Source organism: Micromys minutus (assembly GCF_963924665.1).
Source record: "Micromys minutus genome assembly, chromosome: 23".
Lineage (NCBI taxonomy): Eukaryota > Metazoa > Chordata > Mammalia > Rodentia > Muridae > Micromys > Micromys minutus.
In genome coordinates, this window is record NC_137958.1 from 10,801,887 (window position 1) to 10,827,652 (window position 25,766).

General features: G+C 51.3%; 2 protein-coding genes across 4 annotated transcripts; both read left to right on the forward strand.

Annotated features, from left to right (window-relative positions):
- Positions 1–1,847: 1,847 nt before the first annotated feature.
- Positions 1,848–13,035, forward strand: DRC11L (dynein regulatory complex subunit 11 like; the record flags this gene model as incomplete). The annotated part of the gene is made up of 19 exons (XM_080936359.1): positions 1,848–1,858; positions 2,455–2,782; positions 3,551–3,670; positions 4,430–4,615; positions 5,061–5,132; positions 6,384–6,589; positions 6,983–7,067; positions 7,456–7,581; positions 7,718–7,793; positions 8,058–8,164; positions 8,791–8,874; positions 8,973–9,031; positions 10,018–10,100; positions 10,245–10,352; positions 10,876–11,075; positions 11,360–11,446; positions 11,700–11,877; positions 12,218–12,462; positions 12,928–13,035. 19 exons carry the CDS (start codon positions 1,848–1,850, stop codon positions 13,033–13,035), a joined length of 2,469 nt encoding a protein of 822 aa, XP_080792485.1.
- A 2,236-nt stretch (positions 13,036–15,271) lies between these two features.
- Positions 15,272–24,922, forward strand: ASB10 (ankyrin repeat and SOCS box containing 10; the record flags this gene model as incomplete). 3 transcript variants are annotated; one of them, XM_080936424.1, is made up of 6 exons in its annotated part: positions 15,272–15,542; positions 16,319–16,586; positions 18,778–19,297; positions 23,408–23,521; positions 23,779–23,964; positions 24,106–24,922. In XM_080936424.1, 5 exons carry the CDS (start codon positions 15,272–15,274, stop codon positions 23,962–23,964), a joined length of 1,359 nt encoding a protein of 452 aa, XP_080792550.1. In that variant the 3' UTR covers positions 24,106–24,922. The 3 variants fall into 3 exon arrangements, with proteins under 3 accessions (XP_080792550.1, XP_080792551.1, XP_080792549.1); XM_080936425.1 differs by lacking the exon at positions 15,272–15,542 and adding an exon at positions 15,609–16,163 and having other exon boundaries at positions 23,824–23,964; XM_080936423.1 differs by lacking the exon at positions 15,272–15,542 and adding an exon at positions 15,612–16,163.
- Between the last annotated feature and the right edge of the window lie 844 nt (positions 24,923–25,766).

A 25,766-nucleotide genomic window follows, 5' to 3' on the forward strand; every position in this document is an offset into this window, starting at 1 on the left:
TGCTACAGTAATACAACAATACAATGTTACAGTAATACGGTGCTACAGTGTTACAGTAATACAGCATTACAGTAATACAGTAACACAGTGTTACAGTAATACAGTGATATAGTGAGCTGAAACAGGGCCCAGGCTAAGATCCTTTCCATTTCTGGGCCCACAATTTCTAGGACCCTGAGACAATGGGTTTCTGACATTGAGTTGCATGGCCCTGTGCTGTCTCCCAGCATAACACAGATTTAATTGTTTTGGAAGTGTTGGTGGTGATTGATTTTTTTTCTTTCTTATTTTTCAGTTAGTTTTTTTCCCCTTTGAGACATGGTTTTTCCATATAACTCTGACTGTTCTAGCACTCTCTCTCTATAGACCAGGCTGGCCTTGAACTCAGATTCACCTGCCTTTGCTTCCCTAGTGTTGGGATTAAGGACATACACCACCATTCAGCTTTTGAAATAGGGTTTCATGTAGCTCAGGCTTGCCTCCATCTCATTTTGCTGATCTTCCTCCTCCTACCTCCTTATGCTGCGATTACAGGTATGCACCACCAAGCTCTGTTTATTCAGTCTAGGACTTTTGTGCCTGCTAGGCAAGCACTCTACCCACTGAGCTACAGCCTCAGTCTGCAAATCTACTCTTCCAGACACGGAAAGAGGAAAAAAGAGTGATGGCTCACATCTGTAATCTCAGCAGGCAGGAGGCACAGGCAGGAGGTCTGGCCTGAGCCTCAGCTCCACTTCACCCCTTGCTTGGATACTTTGATGCTGAAGGTGTGACTCATGGATTAGCGGCACCTGAGAGAGAAGAGGAGCACACCTCAGCCCTGACTGGAGCTTCCACCTAAACAACACCCTCTAGTTATCCATCACAAATACGGAAATCTGCATGTCCTCCTGCTGACTTTCTTTTCCCTTCTCCTTGGTTCTTCCTCTCCTCCTGCCTTCCTTCTTCCTTTCTCTCTTCATCTATTCTTCCCTTTTTTCTTGCCCCTGCTTAATATTGAGCCAAAAAGTGCCCCCCTCCAACCAAAATCTAGGTGAGAGTTTAGGGCTTTCTGACCACAGTCCAGTACTTTTCCTTCCCTGTTCCTACCACCCAGACTTCTCAGGTGGGTCATACACAAGTCAGGATCATGCTGGAGAGGTGAGTCAGGGCTAAAATGTTTGTTTATCACATACCAAGTCCTAATTCTATTCCCAATAATTTATCCCCTGAAATGAGTAAAAGCTGCCTAGCCCAGAAGAGGAGGATGGTCATAGTATACGAGTGTTTGTAGTGGTTAAATGAGATGTCTCTTTTCGTCTACTACATTTGAATATTTGGTCCTTGGTTGTTGGCACTTTTTTAGGAAGGTTTAGGAGGCATGGCTATGGGTAGAGAAAGTAGTCCAATGGGTTTGGGGAGCTGAAAGCCTTGTCCTGAATCTGTTTACTCGCTCTTCTTTGTGTTTGAGGTTGAAGATGTGAACTCTCCGCTTCTTGCTCCAGTTACCTTGACTGCCTGCAGCCACTGACCCGACATCATGGACTCTAACACTCTGGAACCATAAGCCAAAATAAATTCTTTTATACGTTGCTTCAGTCATGGGAGTGTTACTTTATTGATAGGCACAAGAATAGTAGCCAGAGTTGTCCCACACTCTGCCCTACTATTATCTGTGGACTTTGAGTGTGCAACCTCAGGGATGTCTTCCTAGACAAGTGTCCCCAGCCCTATACTCCCAGCCCCACCCCTCAGCTTTAGAACGTAGGCACAATGGGTTGGAATTCTTCAAACCAGACTCTTCCACTACTTGCTTAGCTTCTGTGGGTTCCACCAACTCACAAAGGGCATTGAGAGGTGAAGACACCATGTCTGAGGGGTAAGTTGAAGGCTTGAGGGGGCGCACAGAGCAAATTCCTTACTGGACCTGAGAACCCTGAACAGAGGGGAGCTAGGTGCTAGCAGGCCCTTCATGGATGTAGGCATTCACATGGCCCCTGGATCTACCTCCTGGGACTGGCTTTCAGTCCCTGGGTTTCAGAAGTCTGCAGATTTCTCCTGGACTATTCCAGCTCCAAGACTCTGGGCGAACAAATGCCATTTCTCTTCTCATCCCTTCCCCACTGCTCCAGACCATTACCACATAGTGGATGAGGGCCCTGACTTACAAAGGTCTCTAGACTCCCATCCTCACAAGGATGCCCGGGCCCAGGCTATTGCCTTCTCAAACCTGGGCCAGGTCCTCACTGACCTTTCCGATCCATCAAAGCCCTCAAACCCCTTATTGCAGACCTCCAAGCCAGGCCTGTGTTCCCTCCTCCTTCAGCAGCCCTTGCTTCACTGAACCCCACTTTGACACCATGATGAGTCTCCAGAACCCCAAGTTCACAGTTCTCCAAAGGCAGCAACGGTCCCCTGCCCTCAGTTTCCTCTCGGTGGTGGTGGTGTGGCACTCAGCTAGTGTGCTTTGTCTAGAACTTACCAACGCCTCTGGGAGGCTTCCCATGTGACTCTGGAAGAGGTGCTGGAAAAAGAGCCATCTTTGCTAGAACCTGTGCCCAGCTGGGAGCGGCAGAGCTTCCAGTACAGGATCTCGGTGCTTTACCTGTACTACCTTGGTCTGCTGCGCCGCTTCAACCTGGCCTACGACCAGATGGTGCAGCCACAGAAGCGCCGGTTGCTGCGGCGCCTTCTGGACGGCGTGGCGGGCCGCGTGCTGGAGCTCAAGGAGGAGTTGGTGCGTGTTGACCTGTGCGAGACCCACTGCTTGGACCGAGTGTTGCAGGATCTCAAACTGACCCCGGTGGGTGCGGGATGAGAGATGGGCTCCTTGTGGAGTCATAGGTTGGGATTGGGTGGACCATGACCTGAGGGAGTTCTATTAGGGAACAGAGTGATGGGACTTGGAATTTAGACTCTCAGGAACTGGGAGGCTTTTGACAGAATTGGCCTCCCACACTGTGTCTGAGAAGACCTGGAAGCCACAGAAGATGGGTGAGGAGGGTGCTCTGGAGGCTTGTTTCTCAAAGTTTGGTCCCTGGCCATCAGTTAAGAGCTTGTTGCAAATGCAGAATCTATCTCAGACCCACTACATCTGCACGTGTGTCTCAAAATATCCCCGGGAGACCTGTGAGCATCGCCAAGTTCTAGAGGCTTGGCGTAGCACTGGGCAGTCTCTAGTCCCTTCGCATCAAGGCCAGAATTTGGTCCATAGCCAAAGGAGTCTCAAGGTTTCCTCAGCCAGCTTCCAGTAGACCTAGGGGTGGGGAAGGGAAAGGGGTTCTTCAGACACCATGTTCTGTTGCAGTCCAGGTGATAAAAGGCACTACCAAATGCTTCCCTGTGGATCCCAAGGAATGGCTGGGTTTGGTACTTTCAGAATTCATCTTAACCAGATGTGGGGCAGGATAAGAAAGGGGTAACTCTTGGGTCCTAAACCAGAATCCATACGTTTCCCACCTCAGGTCCCTAGGTGGGCGAGAAACGGAACTGTCTGGAAACCCAGAAGATGGGCCAGAGGGCCTGGCTTTCTAATTTCTGACCCTCCTTCTCCCCCCATATTGTGCTAAAGGCAGACCTGGAGGTTCCAATCCCCAAATATTTTCAGCTGGAACAGTCCAGTGCTATGAAGGCCCGTCAGCAGATGCTGGCCGACATCCTGACCAGACTGGAGCCGCTGAGTTCTCAGGAGGTAATGTTGCCAGGGTCATTAGGTTTAGAACCCGAGTCCTGGAAGTCTAGATGAGGTAGGTAGGTTCACTTATATATCATCAAATCGCTTGTCAGACAAATGAATGCTGATGAGGTGGAAAAGCCATGTTTGGTGTGGCCACCTTCAGAAGAAGCACAAAAAAAGAGATTTCAGGTACACCTTCAGGGTCATAACATTAGGTTTGGGTTTACGAAGAGAGCCAGAAATAGCATAACTAAGTAGCCCCTCAAAGTCCCTCCCATTATCATCATTGTAGGGGTTCCAATCTTTTCTACAAGGTAGTCTGATAATGGTTCAACTCTATAAGCATCTTTCTGGGAGACACCCCCTCCCCCACTGGCTCCTTTTCCTACTATGATCTTCCTGGGAAAACTTCCAGTTCCTTGAGGTCCACTGTCTCAATCACCTGAAAGCCAAAGAGAGGGAATGGTGTCTCTTCAGCACATCTTCTTTCCTGTTTGAGTGTTTCCTGTAAGTGGGGGACACCCTCCCAGACTCCTCCTCCATCTTTCTCAGCACAGACAGGCCCTGTCCTACCCGATTCCCACTTCAGAGGCAGAGTCCTCAACCTCTCCAAGGCGGCTCTTATATTGTCTGGAGCCCTCTGACACTTTGCAGGACATATCTCAAGCACCAATGGCCCCACTACGTCATTGCTGACTGATCTCTCAGCAGCAGCACCTTGGGTGCAAGCATGCTCTCCTGTCTTACTGTTCTTTTTGCCCCTGTTATGACCAGAATCTTCGAGGAATGAACCGGACTGAGGCCCTGATTCTAGTGCAAAGTGCTGAGCGGGCCAGACAGGGCCGACTGCGAGCCACCTTCATGCGAGAGATTAGGAAAGAGGAAGAACGGGATCGGAGGATTCGGGAGAATGGGCGACAGAAATTCAGTCAGGACCAGGGAGCCATTGTCATACAGAAGGTAACCCTGGGTGGCAGAAAGAAGGCCAGGGTAGCCATTAATCTGCCAATAAGCCCAAGACAATAAGACCAAAGGTGTCTTGGGATGAATGTGCCTGGCACGGAGGCAAGCTCACTGGTTCACTCTGTAGCTAAAGAGGTTGTATCTCATCTCTAGTCCAGTTTTTTTTAGATCAAAACTGCTGGGAGGGGCTGGAGAGGTGTCTAGAGGTTAAGACCACTGGCTGCTCTTATAGCGGCTTTAAGTTTGATTCTTAGCACCCACATGGCAACGCATGACCACTGTAACTCCAGTTCCAGGGCATCCACTGCCCTCCTTCCTCCAGTCTCGCCCTAACTTCCGGTGCCAATACCTTAGGAGACATCAGTCAGTAGCAGTCACCCCACTAAGGCCTGAAGTCACAAGGCCCGGGAAACATCTAAGTGGCATGTGCCTCTGACCTCAGGTGTGGAAAGGTTACCTACAGAGAAAACGCATTGAGCAGGATCGACGTGTGGAGATGGAGTTCATTGGCATGGTGAGCCCTCTGTGGCCCGCCCAGGGCAGCTCTGCCACTATAACCTTGTCCCAGGGTCCACCCCCTCCATTGAAGCAGAGCAGGAGACCCTGGGGGCGGGAGGAAGAAGCATAAAGACAGGGAACTCACTGGGTTTTCCCACCCCTCCCCCTTCTAGAGTATCCCATAGGATTTCAAATGTGGGGGTTAGGGACAGGATGGCACAGGGCACCCTGGCCTTTGCACCCCTGTCCCAGCTGGAAGGAGAGGCTTCAGGGGTGGGTGTAGCAGGAACATTCATCGAACCCCTCTCAGGAAAACCTTGGAAGTCATGTTGGGGTTGGAATATACCCCTAAACCAGAACTTTTGAGGCTTCAGGCTCCTGGACTTGCTCTCGAAGCCAGATGAGCTTCTCTGGTCTGCTTGAGAGTGACTGCACATGGGGGGCGGGGTGTAGTGGGAAGGGACTGAGACCCTGGTATATTGTGCATGGGCACCCCCATTCTTCTAAAGTGTCCTCAGTTCTCAAACCCTCCCTTCAGCCAGCCAGTCTCTGTTGAAGGCCTGACAGGGTGAGGGTCAGACTCTGGGAAAAGGAGCTTTGCCCTGGATGGGTCCTCTGGAGACCGGGCTGGCAAAGGACTGTGGGGCAAGACTAAGATCTGAAGGATTGAAAGGAAGGCTTTTTGGGGTGCAGGCTGGATGACTACTAGGGGATGCCGTGCAGGAGTAGAGGTCAAAAGACTTGCTTGGAGGCTGCAGAATGGGGACCCCCCAGGAGGGAGAGAAGGGTGGGGGCAAGAGCAGTGGGTGAGGAATGAGCCCGGCCGCCCGGGCCCATCAACAGTGTGAGCTCAGCGTTTTCAGTAATTGTCTCTGCGCAGAGTGATATTTAAAATACATTTGGGAGCCAATGAGGCGGGAAAGTGGCTGTGAGAGCGGCTGCCAACTCGGCCGCCGGGCGGGGGCGGGGCATGCGTGGGGGCTGGGGCCCCAGGCTCGCGGGGGAGGGCTGCTAGGGAGGAGAAGTACAGCCCGGGTGCATCTAGCAAACTCATTACCAGGGTAATTTACACAGACAAATTTCGGCTCCAAACACAATTTCTCCTGATGCAGGCATGCCCGTTGTTCCATGAGGGCATGTGCATGAGACATGGGTGTGTGTGTGGAGGGGGGGGGGGGTGGGAACTGAGTGGGGGTAGGTGTGTGTGTCTAAACATGGGGGCTGGGCCACCCCTTGTAAAATCTTGGCCTCTCTCTACTTCCCCTAGCTCCCCTCGCCCAACCAGACAGCACGAGTGAATGTTCTTGCCCAGGCCATAATGGGGGAGGAGTCACGGAGGCTCCAGCAGGTGGAAAAGGAAGAGGAATTCCAGGAAGCCATAGGGAAGACCCATGAGTCTCTCACTGAGACCGAGGGACCCGACATGAAAGAGAGGATGAAGGATCAAATACGACAGTGGTTTATCGAATGCCAGTCAGTGTCTGCCGCTGCAGCTGGCCCAACCTTTTATACCTCATCCCCCAGGCTGTCCTCTTGTGAGATTGTCCCCTTCTCTATCAGCTCTCACTGTCTCCTAACACTCTCGGTCTAGACCCTGAGCTCCACTGTAAGGGCCATCTTCACACCCAACTTCCCATGTCCCTGAGAGAAGAGAAGGTACCTGGCCAAAATAGGAAGTGTCTCAAATGATCCCGTAGCAGATTATTCTTTCTATCCTTACTACCTCTTCTTTCTGTCATCCCCATCTCTCTTTCATCCGTCCATTCTTCCTTCCTTTCATTCATTCATTCTCCAGCCACCCCATCTTTGTGCCTACCCACCCTTCAGCACCCCTCCTCCATCTCTAACTGTGTTGTATCCGCTCAGTGCCCTTACTGGTCGGTTCCCTGATTATCCAGATGAGGCTTCGGGTGGATCCTACCTGATCTTTGCAGACAAGACTCCAGAGCAGGTACACTTGAGAGGGGACAGGTCCAGCCTGTGGTGACAGACAGCAGTAAGTGTGAGTTGAGGGTGGCAGTGGCTCTGTGGCCAGAGGAAAGACGTGTGCCTAAAGAGAGTATATGGAGCTGGGGGCAGTCATATTCCTGAGGAGGGAGTGGCCTGAGAAGGCCATTGAGGATAGTCCCAGAGTGGGCAGTGGCTCTGATGAGATTGGTCCTTCCCAGCACCCCTCTCTTGTTTGACCCCCCAGTGCCATCTCAACACACTGGCCGGCTCTACCTTGGCAGTTTGCCAAGGCTGTGAGAACAGGTCCACTCAGCCGAGGCAGGCAGTGTGTTCATCCCCTGCCAGTAAAATCCCCAAGTCTTCAGAACACTGCTTCTTGTTGGATCCAGGTGAGACTAGAATTGGAAACGCAGGTCCAGGAGAGTAGAAAGAAGGACCAAGAGAAGACTAAGGAGAAAGAGAAGGAAAAAAAGGAGAAGAAGAAAAAGAAAAGCAAGGAAGAAAAGGCCAAGAAGGTCAGCTAGCTCCCAGCAGAGGAGCTTGTGGGCGGGGAGGGAGAGCCTGCGGCATCTGCTGTAGACAGCCCCAAAAGGAGGGTCTCCTCCTCTCCTACCACTAAGGAGGCAAAGTTGGTCTCCCTTCTCATCCTAGGAGCCAGAAGTGACTTTCAAAGTGCTGCCATCCAAATCTATCCCTGTGATTCATGCGGGACACCAGGAATACACAAGTAAAGCGGACGGCTGGGTGTGCTGAGCCTCGGGTGCTGTGTCTCGGGTCCTAGGACATGGACAGTGTAGATGTCTGCTGCAGGGAGGGGAGGGAAGAGGTTAAAGAAGTGTGTGCCAGTCGGTGGGTGTGAGTATCACTTGTTTCCTTCAGAAGTCTCGAGCCAAACAGTTAAGCCTAGGATAGAAGCAGGGCTGGCAGCTAGCAAGGAAAGGAGGCTAGCTAGCTAGGGAAGTATGTGTTGTTGCTTTTTTTATGTGGCTAGGTATATGGAAGAACCGGGTCGACAACAAACACCCCAGCCAGAGCTATGACTCAGAGACCCTCCGGGAGGAGAAAAGAAAGCAAGTGGAGCTAGAGATCCGGGTGCAGGTGGGCACACAGCCTGAGGCTTGCCTCAACTGCTCTCTCATACCCTCTGTCCATCACTGGAAAGCATCGACACGTCAGAGCCTTCCTGCCCATTTACCCATGTCCCCAGTTCCCACCCTGGCATCTCAGGCCAGGCTCTGCCTGCCACCCCATCACCCAGACTCTCCCTGCTTCTCCAGTGTCCTCTCTATCCTCGGGGATCAATAAGGATGTGATGGGAGGGCAAGGGGCTCAGAGCTATAATCAGACAGTGCTGAGCATGCCCCTCCCATTAAACCACATGATTGGGGCTGTCTGCTGATAAGAATATGTCGTCCTTCAGACCCATCCTTGGCCGGGCCCTGGCTTACAACAACCTATAGGAAGCCTATAGCGGCTGAGGTCACAGAGATTTTAAGGGAAAGATTTCTGTCTCTGGCTCAATTTTGTGGACTTCATCCAAAGTTAAAAGCTGGTGAGGGTGGCTGCCCTCGTAGTGGAGAGCAAAGTGTGGATTCAGATCTGTCTGGTGTGGGCAGGACCCGTGGAGCAAAGACCTGCCGAGTCTTTAGTGGGAAAGCCTTGGTAGCCATCTATCCCCTTCCCTCCCCTAAAACATTCCCCCCCCCACTCTGCCCTGTACCCAGGTGGATGAGCTAATGAGACAGGAACTCAAGAATTTGCGTCTGGCTGTGGACAAGGAGGAGTCCAGACCCCTCAAGTCTCCAAAGGCAGATGAGGGTCCAGGGCTGGGGAGGAGAGGGTATCTGGGGGAGGGGGGTGAGTTGGGAACAGATGGCAATTACCTGTATCCTCATTTCCCACTTAGAAAAAAGGTGGGAAAAAAAGTGGAAAGAAGAAGAAGGAGAAAGATCTGACCCCAGACAGGTAGTGGACCCTGCTGTACAAGCCTTACATTGCTAGCGGGGAGGGGGCCCAGGATGCAAACCCCTAATCTTGTCAACCAAGTGTTTGCCTTTAAAAATGGAAATAGTGGGCTGGAGAGATGGCTCAGTGGTTAGGAGCACTGACTGCTCTTCCAGAGGTCTTGAGTTCAATTCCCAGCAACCACATGGTGGCTTACAACCATCTGTAATGGGATCTGATGCCCTCTTCTGGTGTGTCTGAAGGCAGCTACAGTGTACTCACATACATAAAATAAATAAAAAAATCTTTAAAATACATAAAAATCTTTTTAAAAAAAGGAAATGGCTCTGGGCAGCAGTAGCACATACCTTTAAGTCTTAGTGGAGGCAGGAGAATCTCTGTGAGTTTGAGGCTAGTCTACTACAGAGTGAGTTTCAGGACTTCCGGGGCTATACAGAGAAACCCTGTCTTGAAAAACAAAACAAACAAGCAAACAAATCTGGGTGAGTGGTTGCCCCGTGTGAATCAGGGTGTAAGGTGTGTGTGGGAAGACAAGTGGAACACCTTTTATTGGCTGTCCTTTCCATCTGTGCCTGTATTAAATACCCTAGAGGCACAGGGGGACCCGATAGAAACTTTCTACTCGCTAATGGCAGCTGCAGGAGGGCCACAACTCACAAGGGCAGTCACACTTTACACTTTGGGAGGTGGGAGAAAAATGGCTTGCACTCAACCCAGACTTCAAATGGTGGAAAGGAAAGACTGGTGGGCATTTTTGCAGGAGCCACATTCCATAAGGCACTCACTGTGGAGTGATTATCCCCTGACAGTGATCAGGACCTAATTTTCTGATTCTGGATGTCCAGAAGCCATGTAGACATTTTTGATCACAGAACATTACTAGGGCACTCCTTGCCTGTTCTTGTCCTCACAGCCCCATCTCCATGTCCCCTCCCTGTTCCCTCTCAATAATGTCTGAGGGGTCCCTTCTCACCAATCTCTCACAGGTCTGTGGACTCATTGTTCGAAGAGCTTGTTGTTATTGGCCTCATAAAGAAGTCTCTGCTGGTGACACTGAATGACTATATTGGTGAGCCCCTCCCACGTCCCTGCATCTAAGTGTGGCCACCCCTGCCCTTCCACCCCGCTTCCTGAGGCCTCTTTTCCAACAGATCTCTCCCACAGACACTCACAGGAGTGTCACTCATCAGCTGTCCCCTCCTGGTCCCCACAGGTGATTGTCTCTATCTCGGATCCACTCTGACTTTGGCCAACAAGATGCCCATGCCTTCCCTGTTTGATATTCGGCAGAACATGGCGCTGTACGGAGTTCTTCGGCTGGGTGAGAATTCCAGGGGAGTGTGAAAAGTCGGGGCTGGGTGGGAACGCTGGAGCATGGCTGGGAAGAGTGTGCAAGCCTAGTGGACCTTCACAGATCCTTCTGCAGTTACACTTCAGTTGGGCCACCTTAGAGATCATGTGAGCCCATGACTTGCTCGGTTCCAACTGACATCTTTGCAGTCAGTCTCGTTCTCAGAGAGGCAGCCCTGCAAGTTTATTAAAGGCCAGAGACCAGGAGCCTTGCAAACAGTATGTCAGCTGTTTTTCAATGCCACCCTCTGGGGTGGAATTGTATGGCATGGAAGGAAAAGCAGTGTCCCCAACTGGCCCTACCATGGAGGTTGCCTAGCAGGCTGCTGATGCAGACCTGGGGATGCTGATCAGGTACTGGGGAAGGTAACACAACCCAGACCCTAACCTCACCCTCTTAGTCCCAGGCCTTCGCAGAACCTTCCAGGGTCTTCTATAGCCTACTGCCCAATTTTGGTCCATTGCCTGCCCCAGCCCTCTCTACTTCCTCCCAGGCTCCCATGACATACATACTATAGCTCCTCATGTCCGCTCCATCCTCCTGGTGGGACCTTCTGGCATGGGGAAAAAGATGTTGGTCCAAGCGGTATGCACAGAAACTGGTGCCAACCTGTTTGACCTGTCACCTGACAACGTGATGGGCAAATACCCCGGAAAGAATGGAGCACAGCTACTGGTACACATTGTCTTTAAGGTCTGTAGCCTGGGGCTTGAAGTACGGGTTGGCTTCTCAGGATAGAGACAACTTTTAGGATTGAACATTTTGGGGGTGGTCTATGCTGTACTGAGATGAAAAGGTTCTGAACCGACATCTTTCCAGTAACTCTTGTGGGAGGCTGTCATCCACGAAGCTCTGTGCTGGGGAATGTGGGAGAAGGCAGAGACAGGAGAAAGCCAGTAGAAGCTAGGGGCTCTAGGTCTGGGGTCTGAGCAGCTGGGGACATCTGGCATTGGGTCTCTATACTTTAACCTCTCCAGGTGGCCCGGCTCCTCCAGCCCTCTGTCATCTGGATCGGAAATACTGAGAAAACCTTCTACAAGAAGGTTCCAAAGGAAGAAAAGAAGGTGAGCACTGTGGGCAGAAGGGGCTGGGAACAACCAGAGCAGGAGTCCAGGCTGAAAGTCTTGCTCAAGTCATTAATGTCATTCGAGTCACTCTGCTCAAGTGCCCTGTTCTTGTTGTGCCATTTTTCCTTTTCTCAAAGCTGCCCCACTCAGGACTGACATGAAGCACAGCCTAGGTCATGTGATCTGAGAACAAGGGTCCCACAGCCCTGTCACTGTGTCCCAAACCCACAACCTTCCCTCCTTGGAGCAGATGGACCCAAAGAGAATAAAGAAAGACCTCATGAAGGCCACGAGGCAGCTGAGCCCTGGCGACCGAGTGATGCTGATAGGGACTACGGAGCGGCCACAGCTGGCTGAGATAAAGGGGCTGTGCCGGTTCTATGAGCGCATCCTCCTCATACCCCGACCTGATTATGCTTCTCGTTATGGTGAGGCCCGGAATGGAACCCAGGGACTACCGCCCTCTCCCCATCCCTCACTTTTGCTCTGAATCTCAATTCTAGCACCAAATGACAGGTCTGAAAAAGTCATAAGCTAGCAGCCCAGTTCTCTGGCTAATGACCTCAGTGTAATGGACACGGAGCACGTAACTAGAGAACGTTCCTATTCCACCAGGTCCCACACCTTCCTGGAGAGCAAGTTCTCCACATGCCCAGAGCTGCTTGGACAAAGGCAGAAGCTGCAGGGCTTTTCTGCTGCTCTCTGACCTGTGTACCTTGTTCTTTCCCCCTTGTTCTTTCTCCCTGCCCCCCCCCCCCGTTTCTGCAGTGCTCTGGAAACAAATGATAGAGAACCAAGGGATGGGAGTACAGCTGACTCCGAGTCTGGACATCAGTGCCCTGGCTCGGGTGTCTGATGGCTACACACCTGGTCACATTCTACAATCCGTCCAGTCAGTGCTGACAGAACGCCGGCTCCTTCAACTGACCAAGAAGCCACTGGTAGCCTCCGAGTTTGTGGGCCACTTGGCGAGGCTGGATCCAGTATACAGGGAGGAGGAGGAATCCCTAAAGGTGAAATTGCTAGGCCAGGGTTGGTGGGCCTGGAGTCAGCCTTCCAAATGTCTGGAGCTACTCCGGGTTGTGCCCTACATTGCCTGGAGAGGGTCAGAGCAAAGGGACTTGGCTGTCAGCTGGGAAAGGAACAATTAACTCTAGGAAGGGGCAGAGGTGGCAGAGCCTGAAGGAAGAAAACTAGGAAGGGCTACCCACCTGGGCTACTGGCACTAGAAACATATGTTGACTTGGCCACCATCCCCAGAGGAGTCACAGAGGCCTGCTGAGCTGGAGGGGAGAGGGCAAGCTCAGAAGCTCTCCATGGCCTGAAATAATTAGTGGAATCTAGGAAAAGCCCCTGCCAGTGATGGGAGGCTCCACTCCATCGCCACCTCCAATCCTTCGAGGATGATGAGAGAAAGTTGTAAGGCTGAAGGAGGGTTGCTTCCAGGGAACTGAATCCCTGTGTTTCTGCCAACCCAGGAATGGTTTTACAAGACTCCACTGGGGAAAAAGAATATGAAATTTACTAAGGACCAACTGGAAGCTGAGGAGGCCAGACTGGCAAAGGAGAAGAAGAAGAAAAAGTGATGGTCTTTGCTGTGGGGTGTGATGTGGTGAATGAGGGGTGCCTTCTGAGTTAAGGGTGTGAGAGACACATAAAGGCCCAGGTGGATCCTGAGGGCTTTTTGCTCTTGTCCTCATCAATCTTCGTGGTTTCCTGTCCCTGGGCCCTGCCTCTGTGCCTCATCCAACTCTGCTTGGCTGCCAGAGCTGTTCCTACCACCCCTGTCTTTTTATCCATGCTGGTGCTCCACTGCTGGTACTTGGGGTGGGGGGTAACAGGAAGATCCAAAGGGAAAAATACCAAGTCTGGGAAGGAGTCGGTCCTGCTTTAGCTCATGGGCACTCCCTCCCTCTATAACCCATCCATGCCTCGGTCTTCCTTATGAAGTGAGGAGACGTTGGACAGAACAGCCTCTAAGGCTCTTCCCGATCTGGGACTCAGTTATGCAGCTAAAACATTTACAGGGTGAGGGAGTGATGGAGGTGGGGCCATAGAGATGCATAGAGAGCTAGAGGGGCCATGGTGGACCACAAGGATGGTAGAGGCAGTGCCCCTAAGTTGTTTTTCTCTCTGTGATGGTTCATGGTTAATATTGACTGACACCTGAAAGTGTCTAGAATCACCTTGGAGACAAATCTCTGGGTATATCTGGGAAGAAATTTGCAGATTGTGGTGGGAAGAACTGCCCTAAATGTGGGTGGAACCATTTCATTGGATGGGATCTAGAATGCAAGAGAGACAGTAAGCTGGGACTGCGTACTCTTCACTCACACGCCTGCTGCCGTGCCTGCCCCAACATCAGGGACTGCGTTCCCTTGAACTGGGAGCCAAAATAAACCCTTCATTCTTTGAGTTGTTTATGTCAAATTTGTTTAAGGGTTTTGTTTGTTTGTTCTTTGTTTTTGTTTTTCATTTTGTCATTGTGTGGAGAAAAAGCAACTCTTACAACCTTTTTCCTACAAAGTGGGTGGGAGACAGAGGACAGCAAGGGCTAAAGAAGACACTTTTTCTTTTCATTCAGAAGGCAGACATGCCACTCTTGTGAGGAGGGTATGAGAAAAGTCAATCAATGCCCATGGCCAAGAGTCAGTGTGAAGCTGGAGAGATGGCTCAGTGGTTAAGAGCACTGACTGCTCTTCCAGAAGTCCTGAGTTCAAATCCCAGCAACCAGGGAATCTGATGCCCTCTTCTAGTGTGTCTGAAGAGAGCTACAGTGCACTAATATACATAAAAATATGTAAATCTTTGAAAAAATAATCAGTGTGAGCCAGACTAGGTGAGAGCCCAAGGCTAGAGCAACCCAGAACAGGCAGATGCAATGGAGCTGAGAAAGGTTTCACTTCACCTTTCTCTCCATTCTTTTGCCTTTATCCACACCTTCCTCAACAAAAGCAGTCTCCCTCTTATAGTGCTGAGTAGCCAGAAAGGCTTCCTCATCACCTCCAGCAAAGACACTCAGTTATGGAGGGATGGAGGTGCCTTCTAAAGACACTGGGGTCATCCAGGGAGTGAAGCTGGAACCTGAGATTCGGAGGGGAGGTTTTCACCAAGAATGGATGGGAGGTCAGAGCTTAGGATGGCCAGGGCATTGGTTCCTGGGATGGGAATAGGGAGCAGCACCTAAGATGAACATTGAGAACCAGAGCAGGTCAGCACCTAGTGGACACAGGAGTGATTCTGTTGCTGTCTGAGGACTGAGCCCTGCTTTTCTGGACAGAGGTCAGCTTCCAGAGAGACCCCCTGCTGATATCTCATACCAAGTCTCTGATGCTTATCTCTACCAGGTTCTTCTGGGTTTAGGAGCAGAAGGTTGCATTTCAGGAATCAGTGGCCTCTCTCGAGGTCACAGATGTAGGCACGTGGAGCTGACTTGGTGATAGAAACAGTGGCAGAAGTAGCTTAGGATCCTGGCTCCAGTCCTGGTCTGGGGCAAGTTATCTGTGTGTCCCTAGGCACACCCTTTCCTTCTCTGGAATGTTTTCCTGTCTGTGGAGCAATGGTGTGGACAGCTCTGTCATTCCATTCCCAAGTGAAACTGTTGCTTCCTTCCTCACCACTCTGTTTGGCTCCTGTCTCCCCTCTCCCCAGAAGGAGCATTTCATCTAGGTACCGACAGCCCGATGCTATTTACAGCTGGCCTGCCCTTCTCTTGCTCCTCCCACACTGGGCTTCTCTTGGCTGGGGCCCAGCACTGCCTGCACAGTTCAACTTTAGCGGCTCAAGTCTTGCTTCTTTGGCTCCCTCTCCTAGAAAGCAGCCATGCCTGGGGGAAGACGCTCCCCTCCCTACAGGAGACACAATCTGGAATGCTTTTCTTCTGCCCCTACCTGCCAGATCTGGAGATCTCAGACCTTCCCAGCCCGGAGGACCCCTAGGTCGTCACCACTGCTGTGCCGTGACATGGCTCTGCAAAATGCACTGTACACCGGGGACCTGGCAAGGCTGCAGGACCTGTTCCCCCCTCACAGCACAGCTGATCTGCTGCTGGAGAGCCGGACAGCTGAGCCTCGCTGGAGCAGCCACCAGAGGGGTGAGAAAGCCTGAGATGGGAACTGGGCTGGCCGTCTCAGGAACAGAGGTCCCAGAGAATGAGGGCAAGTTGAAGTCCCTAGCTGCTGCCTCCGCACCAAATTTTCCCAACAACCTAGCCCTTGGCCCAAGATAGAAGTCAGAAGTCATGTGGAGCCCAGAATAGCTCCTGTTGGACATCGTGGCTAGATCGGGCTGCAGCAGGGGACATAGGACCTCTGCCCCCTCTGCCTATGGGTCCCTCCTTTTGTTCTCTCCGCTTGTAGTATTTTCCTCTTCCCTTCTGACAACAGTCCCTTTCCCCATATGCTCATGAGTTGGTCCCCAGAGGAGTGCAGGGATCAGGGGGAGCCTCAGGGTGACAGATACAGCCTCTGTGCCAGGCTGGTGGAGAAGTCTGACAGAGGGTCTGAAGAGCACCCTGAGCCTGGCCTGGGACCTATCATCATCCGCACGGCTTCGGGACCTGCCCTTGCCTTCTGGCAGGCAGTACTTGTTGGGGATGTGGGCTCTGTCTCTCGAATCCTCTCGGACTCCAGCACTGGTCTGGCTCCTGACTCCATCTTTGATACCAGCGACCCAGAACGATGGAGAGATTACCGCTTCAACATCCGTGCTCTGAGTACGGGCTGGGGCGTGGAAGGGTCTAAATGGGAGAAGGGAGGGCTGCGCACCGAGTTCCGGGTCCCTTCATTCCGCCTCTGCCAGAGTGAACCCCTTGACTGACAGCTCTTTACTATCCCTTGGGATCTGAGGCCTTTGCTCCTCTCTTTTTAGGACTCTGGTCTCTGACATATGAAGAGGAGCTGACCACTCCCCTGCATGTGGCAGCCAGCCGTGGCCACACTGAGGTTCTTCGGTTGCTGCTGAGGCGTCGAGCAAAGCCGGACAGTGCCCCCGGGGGCCGCACTGCCCTGCATGAGGCCTGCGCTGCAGGTCATGCTGCCTGCGTCCATGTGCTGTTGGTGGCTGGAGCAGACCCCAACACCCCTGACCAGGATGGCAAACGTCCTTTGCATCTCTGCCGGGGGCCTGGTATCCTTGAGTGAGTGACCTCTTATCCTGAATCCACTCTCAAAGGGACAGGCTGGGATGGTGGCGTCAGTATGTAGTCACTTCCAAGACATTCAGCCACTGGTCCCGGCCAGCTCCATGGTGGAGAGAAGATGGTATTGCTATGCTGTTGTAATGCTTCCGGTGCTCACTGGTGTTCCACACATGTGCTAAGTGTGGTCCTGACCCCAGGGAGCCTGCTGCTGTCCTATAGCCCAGACTATAAAGGACTAAGTCCCAGTGGGTAGGGTAGCAGGTTGGATTCCTGTATCATCGGGGTGCGTTCACATCCACAGGCTCAAGAATAGAACCAGGCCTGGTACCGAAGGCTTGTAATACCAACATCTGAGAGGTGGGGACAGGGTGGGTAGGAGTTTACCATCATCCATGACTGCATAGGACTGGGAATGTGGCTCAGGGGTGAAGTGCTTACATTGTCTTCCCAGAGCCCAGGGTCCCACCCTAAACATAGCACAACAGGAGAATGAATTTCAGCTCATCAAGAAACTGATTGACACATGAATGTGTGTCTGTGATCGATCTTCTATAGGGAAATATTTCTTTGCGTGACCTGTTATTATGACCAGTGATCCAGGCCCCAAGATGATGAGACTCCAGTCACTACTTTGTGATCACAAGAGAATCTGAGCAGAAGGGCCTTGGAAACCCCATGAACACAGTCGCAGGCTCCGTGACTGTGTGCCTTGCAAAGGGCGAGCCATTTCTCTTTGGTCCCTCCTAAAGACCTTGTACCCTTGCTAAGCTCACTCACTGCCAGTGAGTTCGCCACAACTCGGTTAGTCACCTTACAGGGAAGACATGTTTTATACTGCTGTGTACTGGCACATGCCGCATACACCTGTGATCCTACAGGGGCGTGAAGGCAGAAGGATCTGGGGTTCAAGGTCATCCACGGCTACAGAGTGACTTTTAGGACAGGGCAGGCTTTGTAACAAGCTTCAGGTCAAACCCTGTCTCAAAAACACAGAGAGAAAAAGAGAGAACAAGTAAATCGTGCATATAACTTTAAGTTTCCCAGAAGCCGTACCGAACAAAACAAACAGGTGATTGCAGTAAAATATGTATAATACAAAAGTTTTCATGCCAGGCGTGGTGGTGTAACGTGGATACGGGGAACCAAACAAGGGTCTTTCAGAGGAGCAGCGCTCTTTTGCTGAGCTCCATCCCCTGCATCTCTGGCTAGTGTCTAAACCTGGGAAAGACCCTCAGTCCTTGCAGCCTTGGTGACCTGTGAGTTGTGAAATTAATGAGAGTACCAGGGACTGAGGCTGGCTCTCAGAGGATCGTGTTCCAACCACACGGTAACTGCTTGTGACGGGCACTCTTATGAGGATGGGAGGGATGATTCCAGCAGAGAGAACTCAGGGCTGTGGAAGTTTTGTTTTTGTTCGTTAATGATTTAGTTTATTTTATGTGTATGGAATGTTTTTGCATGTGTGTGTGTCTGTGTGTGTGTGTGTGTGTGTGTGTGTGTGTGTGTCTGTGTGTGTGTTGTGTGCACCTGGTCCCTAAGGAAGGTCAGGAAAGGCTATAGGATCTCCCAGGACTGGAGTTTGGATGTTTGTAAACCATCATAATCTGAAAGAGCAGCCAGTGCTCCTAACTCCAGCCCCTCAGTTTGTTTTTAAGGCCACTGCGTTGGGGCTGAAGAGGTGGCTCAGTAGTTAAGGGTGCATTCGGCTCTTACAGAACTCAGCATCCATATCAACTGCCCATAACGGCAGCTTCAGGGGATCTTAGGCCTCTAAGGCCTCTGAACACGTGTACACACACACACACACACACAGAGAGAGAGAGAGAGAGAGAGAGAGAGACAGAGACAGAGACAGAGACAGAGATAGAGAGACAGAGAGACCGGGAGAAAGATTTTTAAAAAGAATAAAAATCTTTTAAAACAAAGCCCGGAAAGCTGTTGCTATGGGCTGTAATGGTTGGTGCCTGTCATCCCAGAACTTTGGGTGAGAGGCCAGAGGATCATCTGAGTTCAGTAGTAGTTTGAGAGTGAGCACAGAGGCTCCCCAGTGGATTTACCTCGTGTTTATGGGAGAGCCTGCATAACAGGAGGCTGCAGGGTCATGAGGTCCGCAGAGTTCAGAGTGTTAGCTGTGCTCAGACCAGCAGTAGTGTCACACTGTTCTCACCCACTGTCTCTCCCTGATTAGGTGTGTAGAGTTGCTCCTGAAGTTTGGGGCACAAGTGGATGGTCGGTCTGAAGATGAGGAGGAGACCCCTTTGCACATAGCTGCCCGGCTGGGTCACGTGGAACTAGCAGATCTGCTTCTGAGATGGGGTGCATGTCCTGATGTCCGAAATTCCGAAGGTTGGACGCCACTGCTGACTGCCTGTGACACCCGCTGTCAATCCCCAGTGGATGCTGAGGCCACCACCAGCCGCTGTTTTCAACTGTGCAGTTTGCTGCTGTCGGTGGGGGCAGATGCGGATGCTGCCAACCAGGATAAGCAGCGGCCCCTGCACCTGGCCTGTCGCCACGGACACTCAGCCGTTGTACAGCTGCTCCTGTCCTGTGGTGTCAGTGCTAATGCTATGGACTATGGGGGACACACGCCTCTGCACTGTGCTCTGCTTGGTCCAACTACAGCGCTAGCCCACAGCCCCGAGCACATGGTTCGAGATCTACTCAATCACGGTGCCGTCCGAGTCTGGCCAGGGGCACTCCCCAAGGTACAGGGGCCATGGGGCAGGGTGAAGGCTTTGTATCTCAAAGCAGCTTGGAGTACTTGAACAGACAGATGGGTTTCTTCTTCCACACTACAAGTAATCAAAAGTAAGGGAAGGGATACAGCAGTGAGTGTAAACAGGTGTGTGTGTGTGTGTGTATACACAAGTGTGTGAATGCACTTGAGGAAAGTGCACACTGAGGGTAGTGGGTCAGTTACAGAGGATCAGAAAGACAGCTCCAGGACCAATGAGGGAAGCAGTGAGGGCTTAGGGGCCTTCTTCAGGCCCTGAGCTAAGGAAGGTAGAGTTTGAAGAGATCTGCCCTGCACATGGGCGAGCCTCGCTGAGGGCAGAGCTTGAATCTACTCTCCAAGGCTCAAGGTCTCTGGGCATCTAGGAAGGAACACAACCTTGCTTCCTGAAAGTTTGGGGCCCTAGCTCCCCACCCCCACTAGCTGTCACTACTCTCTGAACATACTTTTGACGGTCATCTCCCTGTTTCAATCTTAATGAACTTCGCCAACGTGAGTTCTACTTGAGATATTCTGCTAGGGCGTCCTTGTCCCATGCTGAGTTGAATTTCATCATAACATAGAGGCTTCTAGGCCTGGAGTGACGACAGTTGTTCTCCAAGGGGATATGTCAAAGCTAAATTGGTCTTCTGAAAGGGTAATGGCTCTGGGCAGGTCCCTGCTAGCCCAGGCCCCTTCTCCCAGCCATCTCTCTTGTCCCTGACTCTCCCTTTTGCTCAGAAACTTAGCAGCATCTGTCTGGATTCCTAAGCAAGACCAAATAATTAAACAGCCCGAGAGTTCGGCAGATTGGTCTCCCCTTTGGGAAAATACAAGAAAATCAACAATTAACACTAATTAATCTCCTATTAACACCAGATAATTAGGAGACGAGCAATTCCCTGTAATCTGACTGCGGTACTGACAGCTAATGATTTCCCCGCCAGGCAGGGCAGGAAGAGAACCTGGTAGAGCAGATAGACATCCCAGGACCCCTACCACCTCTGCCCCTGGGCCAGCCTGCTGTGGCCTTTAGCTGTCTTGGGGGAAAGGGACAGAGTAAAGGACACCATTTGACCCTTTCTCACAATCTGCAGCCCCTCTAGCCTTGGCTAGAGTCCCAACCTCCCAGCAAGGACAACTCTGAGACTCACCCATGTGGCAAACCAGGCTCAGCAGTTCTCCAGAAACCTGATGCATTGGGCTTGATGCTAAAAAGACCAGATGGGGGTCAGGCTCTGACACTGTTCCTGTGGCTGGCTGTCAGGCAGTCTCTGAAAGTCTTTGGCTCCCAAGTTCCTAGCATGACGTGTGGCCTCTGCTGAGGGAGATGGGAAGGTAGCATTACAGAGAGGGCCAGTGCCTACCAGACAGTGAACACCACCAGGTTGCCCAGCCTGACCATAGCCTGCAAGCCCAATGACCACGAAAAGAGTAGGCTCTGTCGGGCAGTGATGGTGCAGCCTTTAATCCCAGCACTGGGGAGGTAGAGGCAGGTGGATCTCTGAGTTTGAGGCCAGCCTGGTCTACAAAGCAAACTCCAGGGCTACACAGAGAAACCCTGTCTTCTTAGAAAATTTTAAAAAAGAAAAAAGAAAAGAAAAGAAAAGAAAGAACGTAAAGATTAGGCTCTGATGCCCTGTGTGTGTGTGTGTGTGTGTGTGTGTGTGTGTGTGTGTGTGTGTGTAAGTTGTTTAATCTTCCTGTGCCTGCATCCTCATTTGTAAAACAGGGTCTCCTGTATCCGAGGGTTAGTATTTGAAATACAGTTCACACGTGTGACTTAGAACAGGCCGGGGCCTATGCACAGTGCTCAGGGTGTGTTGGCTAGTGTTCTAGAATGAAGCTGATGGATAAGAAAGCTCATGCTAAGTTGTCAGGAACCTCACTAATATAAGGGGTGAAGACAAGGCTAGCTGGCACAGCCCCAGTGAGGACTGCCTGAACTTCCTGGAGGTCAGGCTTAGCAAGGGACTCCCTGGGGAGAGGGAAGGAACAGAGCAGGCATTCCCAGCAGAGATGTCATGGAGTGGCCCAGACAGACTGGGCTGACACAGCTCTGACAAACAGTGTTCAGAGACAGGGTGAGAAATGCAGCCCTGGGCACATAAGTTCTGGCTGGCTTCAGGAGCCTCTGTGTCAGGGTGAGATCCTTCCACCCGCTCCACTACCCACGGGCATTCACCTGGGAAGCAGGGTTTTCCAGATTCCTGGTGTGTGCAGTGGTGCCTATGATGGGGTGGGTGCAGGTTGTGTATGGAGATGCTCCCCGGAGACACAGCACACCGCAGTTTCATTGCCTCTGGGTGCCGGGGTTAAAGGCATGCATGATTTTTTTTAACGTAAAACATTCTTACGTGGATCAATATTTTGCCTTCAGGTACACCTGTGAAACACATACATGTCTAGTATCTACAGAAGCCAGAAGAGGGCATTGGATTCCTTGGGACTGTAGTTAAAATGGCAGTGAGCGGCCATGTAGATGATAGGTCCTCTTTAAGAGCAGCAAGTGCTCTTGACCACTGAGGCATCGTTCCAGGGAGGGCTTTTGTTTTTATGAGAAGGGTCTCTAAAGGTCTCAGGTAGCCCAGACAAGCTATGGTGACTGACCTGAGACCCATACCGAGTTTCTATAGCACTTAGAGTTCAACCAAAGGCTTCAGGAATGCCAGGCAAACTCTATCACATGAGCTGTATCCTCAGCCCCAGTTCTGATCTTTTTAATCTGCTCAAGAGCCCACAGCCAGGTCACTCTTTAGTCAGCAGGAAAACCCAGGACAGAGAGCCCTGGCGAGTGGGAGCAAGGAGCTGCTGGAACTGTCAGTTTCTAAACGTTCAGTGCCTCAGCTTCCCTGAGTTGAAGAAAAGAGCAGTCCATGTCTATTAGAGATGAGGACTAAGGATCTGTGCCTGTGAAGTGCTTGGAAAAGGATCTGGCACAAGCTATGTGAACTAAAAATACAGTTGTTAATTTTCTGGTGCCCCTCCACCCAAGTACCACAGGCTAAGAGCTTATAGCCACACAAGCCTTTCCCTCCCCGTTTTGAGGTCTGGAGCTAGAAATAGAGGCGCTGGCAAGGCTGTTTTCTTCTGGGAGGTATGCTATACACCTCTTCCCAGCTTCGGTGATTCCCTGGGGCTCCTTGGCTTGTGTCCAAGGAATCGCTTTGACACCTTATGGTGACACCCTAGCTTTGACAGGACTGGAACTTGAGATATATCTGAGGATGGCCTTGAGCTTTTGACTTTCCCCCTTTTCTGCTTTTGATTCCTGGGATTATGGGCATTACATCCAATTTATATGGTACTGGAGATTGAACCAGGGTCTTAGACAAATTACTAAGGTATATATAGGTCCTGTTCTTCATATATGAATAACTGTCATATTGGATAGAGACCATCCTAATGACCGTCGACTTGGTTGAATCTGCAAACATCCTGCTTCCAGACCAAGCATAAGGATGCAGGTCTGTGATCCCAGCCTATAAGGATTAAATTCACAGTAGCCTGTAAATCTGGCTCCTGGGATCTGACTTTCTCCCCTCACTTCTGCAGGCACCCACAAACTAGTATACACATACAGACACATAGAGACATCTTTAAATATAGTGCTTGGGAGGTAAAGGCAGGTAGATCAATGTGAGTTTAGATCTTCTTTCCTTATTTATTGAGGGTTGGAGAGAAGGCTTGGGAGTTTAAAGCACTTGCTGCTCTTCCAGTCCTGGGTTCCAGAGGACCATAGCAATGTGGATGCTGGGACTCAAAACCATCTCATAACCATCTTGAACTCCAGCTCCAGGGAATCTAACGCCCTCTTCTGGCCTTCATGGGCACTGCACACATAAAGTGCACAGACAAGCAAAACTCACATACACATAAATAAACTTAAACTAAAAAAAAGCAATCTTTAAAAATAAGTAAGCAAATGAAATAAAAGAACAGAATCAAGTAAATAAAACCTAATTCTCAATTGAGGTTTTATACATCTCAGCTATTAGATCTGCAGCATATTTGTGGGAGAAAATTTGTCCCTATAGCTCCAGTTATCCAGTTACCCCACATGGCCTGTCAGGATGCTCTAACAAGTCTCTTCCTCTTGCAGGTGCTGGATCGCTGGTGCATGTCCCCACGGACCATCGAGGTCCTGATGAACACATACCATGTCGTTCAACTTCCTGAGGAGGCCAAGAGCTTGGTGCCATCTGAGATTCTACAGGTCAGCATCCAGGACCCTGAGCCCATCACTCAGCTAGACCCTGAAAGACAATATTCCTTGTGCAGGAAGTGTTGTCTGTCCTCTATAGAAATTACCCAACAGCCCACTCTTATCTAGAAAAATACCTTTGGAGTGAGTTCCGAGGGTTTGTATGAGGTTCTTGGAGATGCTCCCAATGCTCACCTTCCTGGTCCTGTTAGAAGCGTGTGGCGGCTTCCCCAGGCTCTCCTCACTGAGTCCTCTCCTCCTGTCTCCAGAAGCACTGTGGATTCTACTCTTCTCTCTTTGCTTTGGTGAGGCAGCCCAGGTCCCTGCAGCACCTCTGCCGCTGTGCGCTCCGCAGTCACCTGGAGGGCTGCCTGCCCCACGCACTACCCCGTCTTCCCTTACCACCGCGCCTGCTCAGCTACCTGCAACTGGACTTTGAGGATCTGCTCTACTAGGTGAGCTCCGGTTTCCGGAGGCAGCCGCCATGCTCGTGGGCAGAGGGTTAGCAGGAGGCAGGAGGGTTGTTGGATGGTTCTGGCCTGAACCAGCTGCTTCCGTGGCCACACAAGTTCTTTGATGCCTGTCTCTCCTTCCAGATGTGCACTGCCTTGTGAACGACACAGACTCCCCAAGAAGCACCTCTCGGCAATGAATGACTCAAGACGGGTCAATCCCAGCACAAGGTCTACCTTTGAGTCAGGCGTGGATGCTTTGATGCACAATTGAGGGAAGAGGCCAGATCAACAGTCAGCCCGATCAGCAGCCAACTGATAGTGATGCAGAGAGGGCACCTGTGCAAACCTGTGTGTGCACTGGGAACCTCTAGGTTGAAGCACAGAACAATGGAGCAGGTGTTATCTTAGCCCTGGGAGACAGAGGCAGGAGGATGGAGAGTGGCCAGATTGTTCTACATGGTGAGACGGAAAAAAAAAAAAAAGTATGCAGGTTGTGTGATTTGGTACTGCCTCCAACAAGCCTCCATCTGCCCTGATGTGACTCCCTCACACAGAATCAGGATAGGCTATCCCTTGTGCAAGATGCTTCACCTCTTGCTTCAGCAGCAGCGGGTTCCAGGCCAACCTGCCCCTCTCCTCACTGCAAAGGTCAATAGCCTCTAGAGTAAGAGTTTGTCAGAATAGCCTGCAGGGTGGGCAAGGCAGAGTTGTGGGTAAAGGGAAGCTGGTGGCCAGGCACTGGAGATGGGAGAGCCCCTGAGAAAGGGCTCATGGACGTGGGAGAGAAAGTAACCATGACTTGGGTGAGTACCAGGGGCCCAGGTTTAGGAAAACAACCATGTCTTCCCACTGCCCATGTTACCTGTAGGTCAGGGAACATCGCTCAATGCACATCTGGCTCTTGTTCGTTTTAATCTGCTTTATTTATTTTTTTCAATATAAGGGTGTTTTACCTGAATATACGTGTGTGCATACTGTCATGTCTCATGCCCCTGGAGGCCAGAAGAGAGAGTAGAACCCCCTGGAACTGGAGTTACAGATGGTTGTGAGCTGCCATATGGGTGCTGGGAACTGAACCTAGGTCCTCTTAACTTCTGAACCATCATTTCCAGCAATTTTAATCCACTTCTTTAAATGTAGCTTTGTGGTGTCAAGAGTGCGGACCTGTCACCAGATCTGGGTCTTACCCTCTGCCATTAGCTTCATGTGGAACAAAAGTCTCTAGCCTAGACTCAAGTTTCCTTGTCTGGAAGACGGTAGAGTTGGAGCGGCTCACACTGCTGTACCAAGATGCCACAAGCTGGAGGCAGCAGCCGGCAGTGGGCGGGGCAACCCACCTGCAGAGCACCAATGGTCTTCGATGTCAAGGGTCCCTGGACTCAAGTTCCCAGGATTCAGAGCGCTTCTCAGCCAGCTACAGATAGCCAGACTCTGAGGGGCGGGACTTGGAGGTGGGGCAAGAAGGCCGTAGAGGCAAGTGGAGTGGAGGTGGGTGGACTGACCTCCGAACTTTACCATAACTTTGGACAGACCAGCCAGCTTGGGCTTCAAGTGCAAGAGACTGGCGAGAGGCCAGAGGGCCCAGAGATTTTCTGCACCCTTAACCGTGGAAAAGCCCGGATGTCTGGTGCCCACACCTTGCAAAGAGAAAGGCTGAGGTCAGAAGATCCTAAGGTAAAGGGAACGCATTGCAGAAGATGCTTCGCCATCCTGGGCTGGTCTCTCTGGAGATGCTGTCTCAGCCCTGAGGTTAGAAGTTTTGGAGGATGTCTCACGTTCATTTATTTGCCCATACCTGTCTC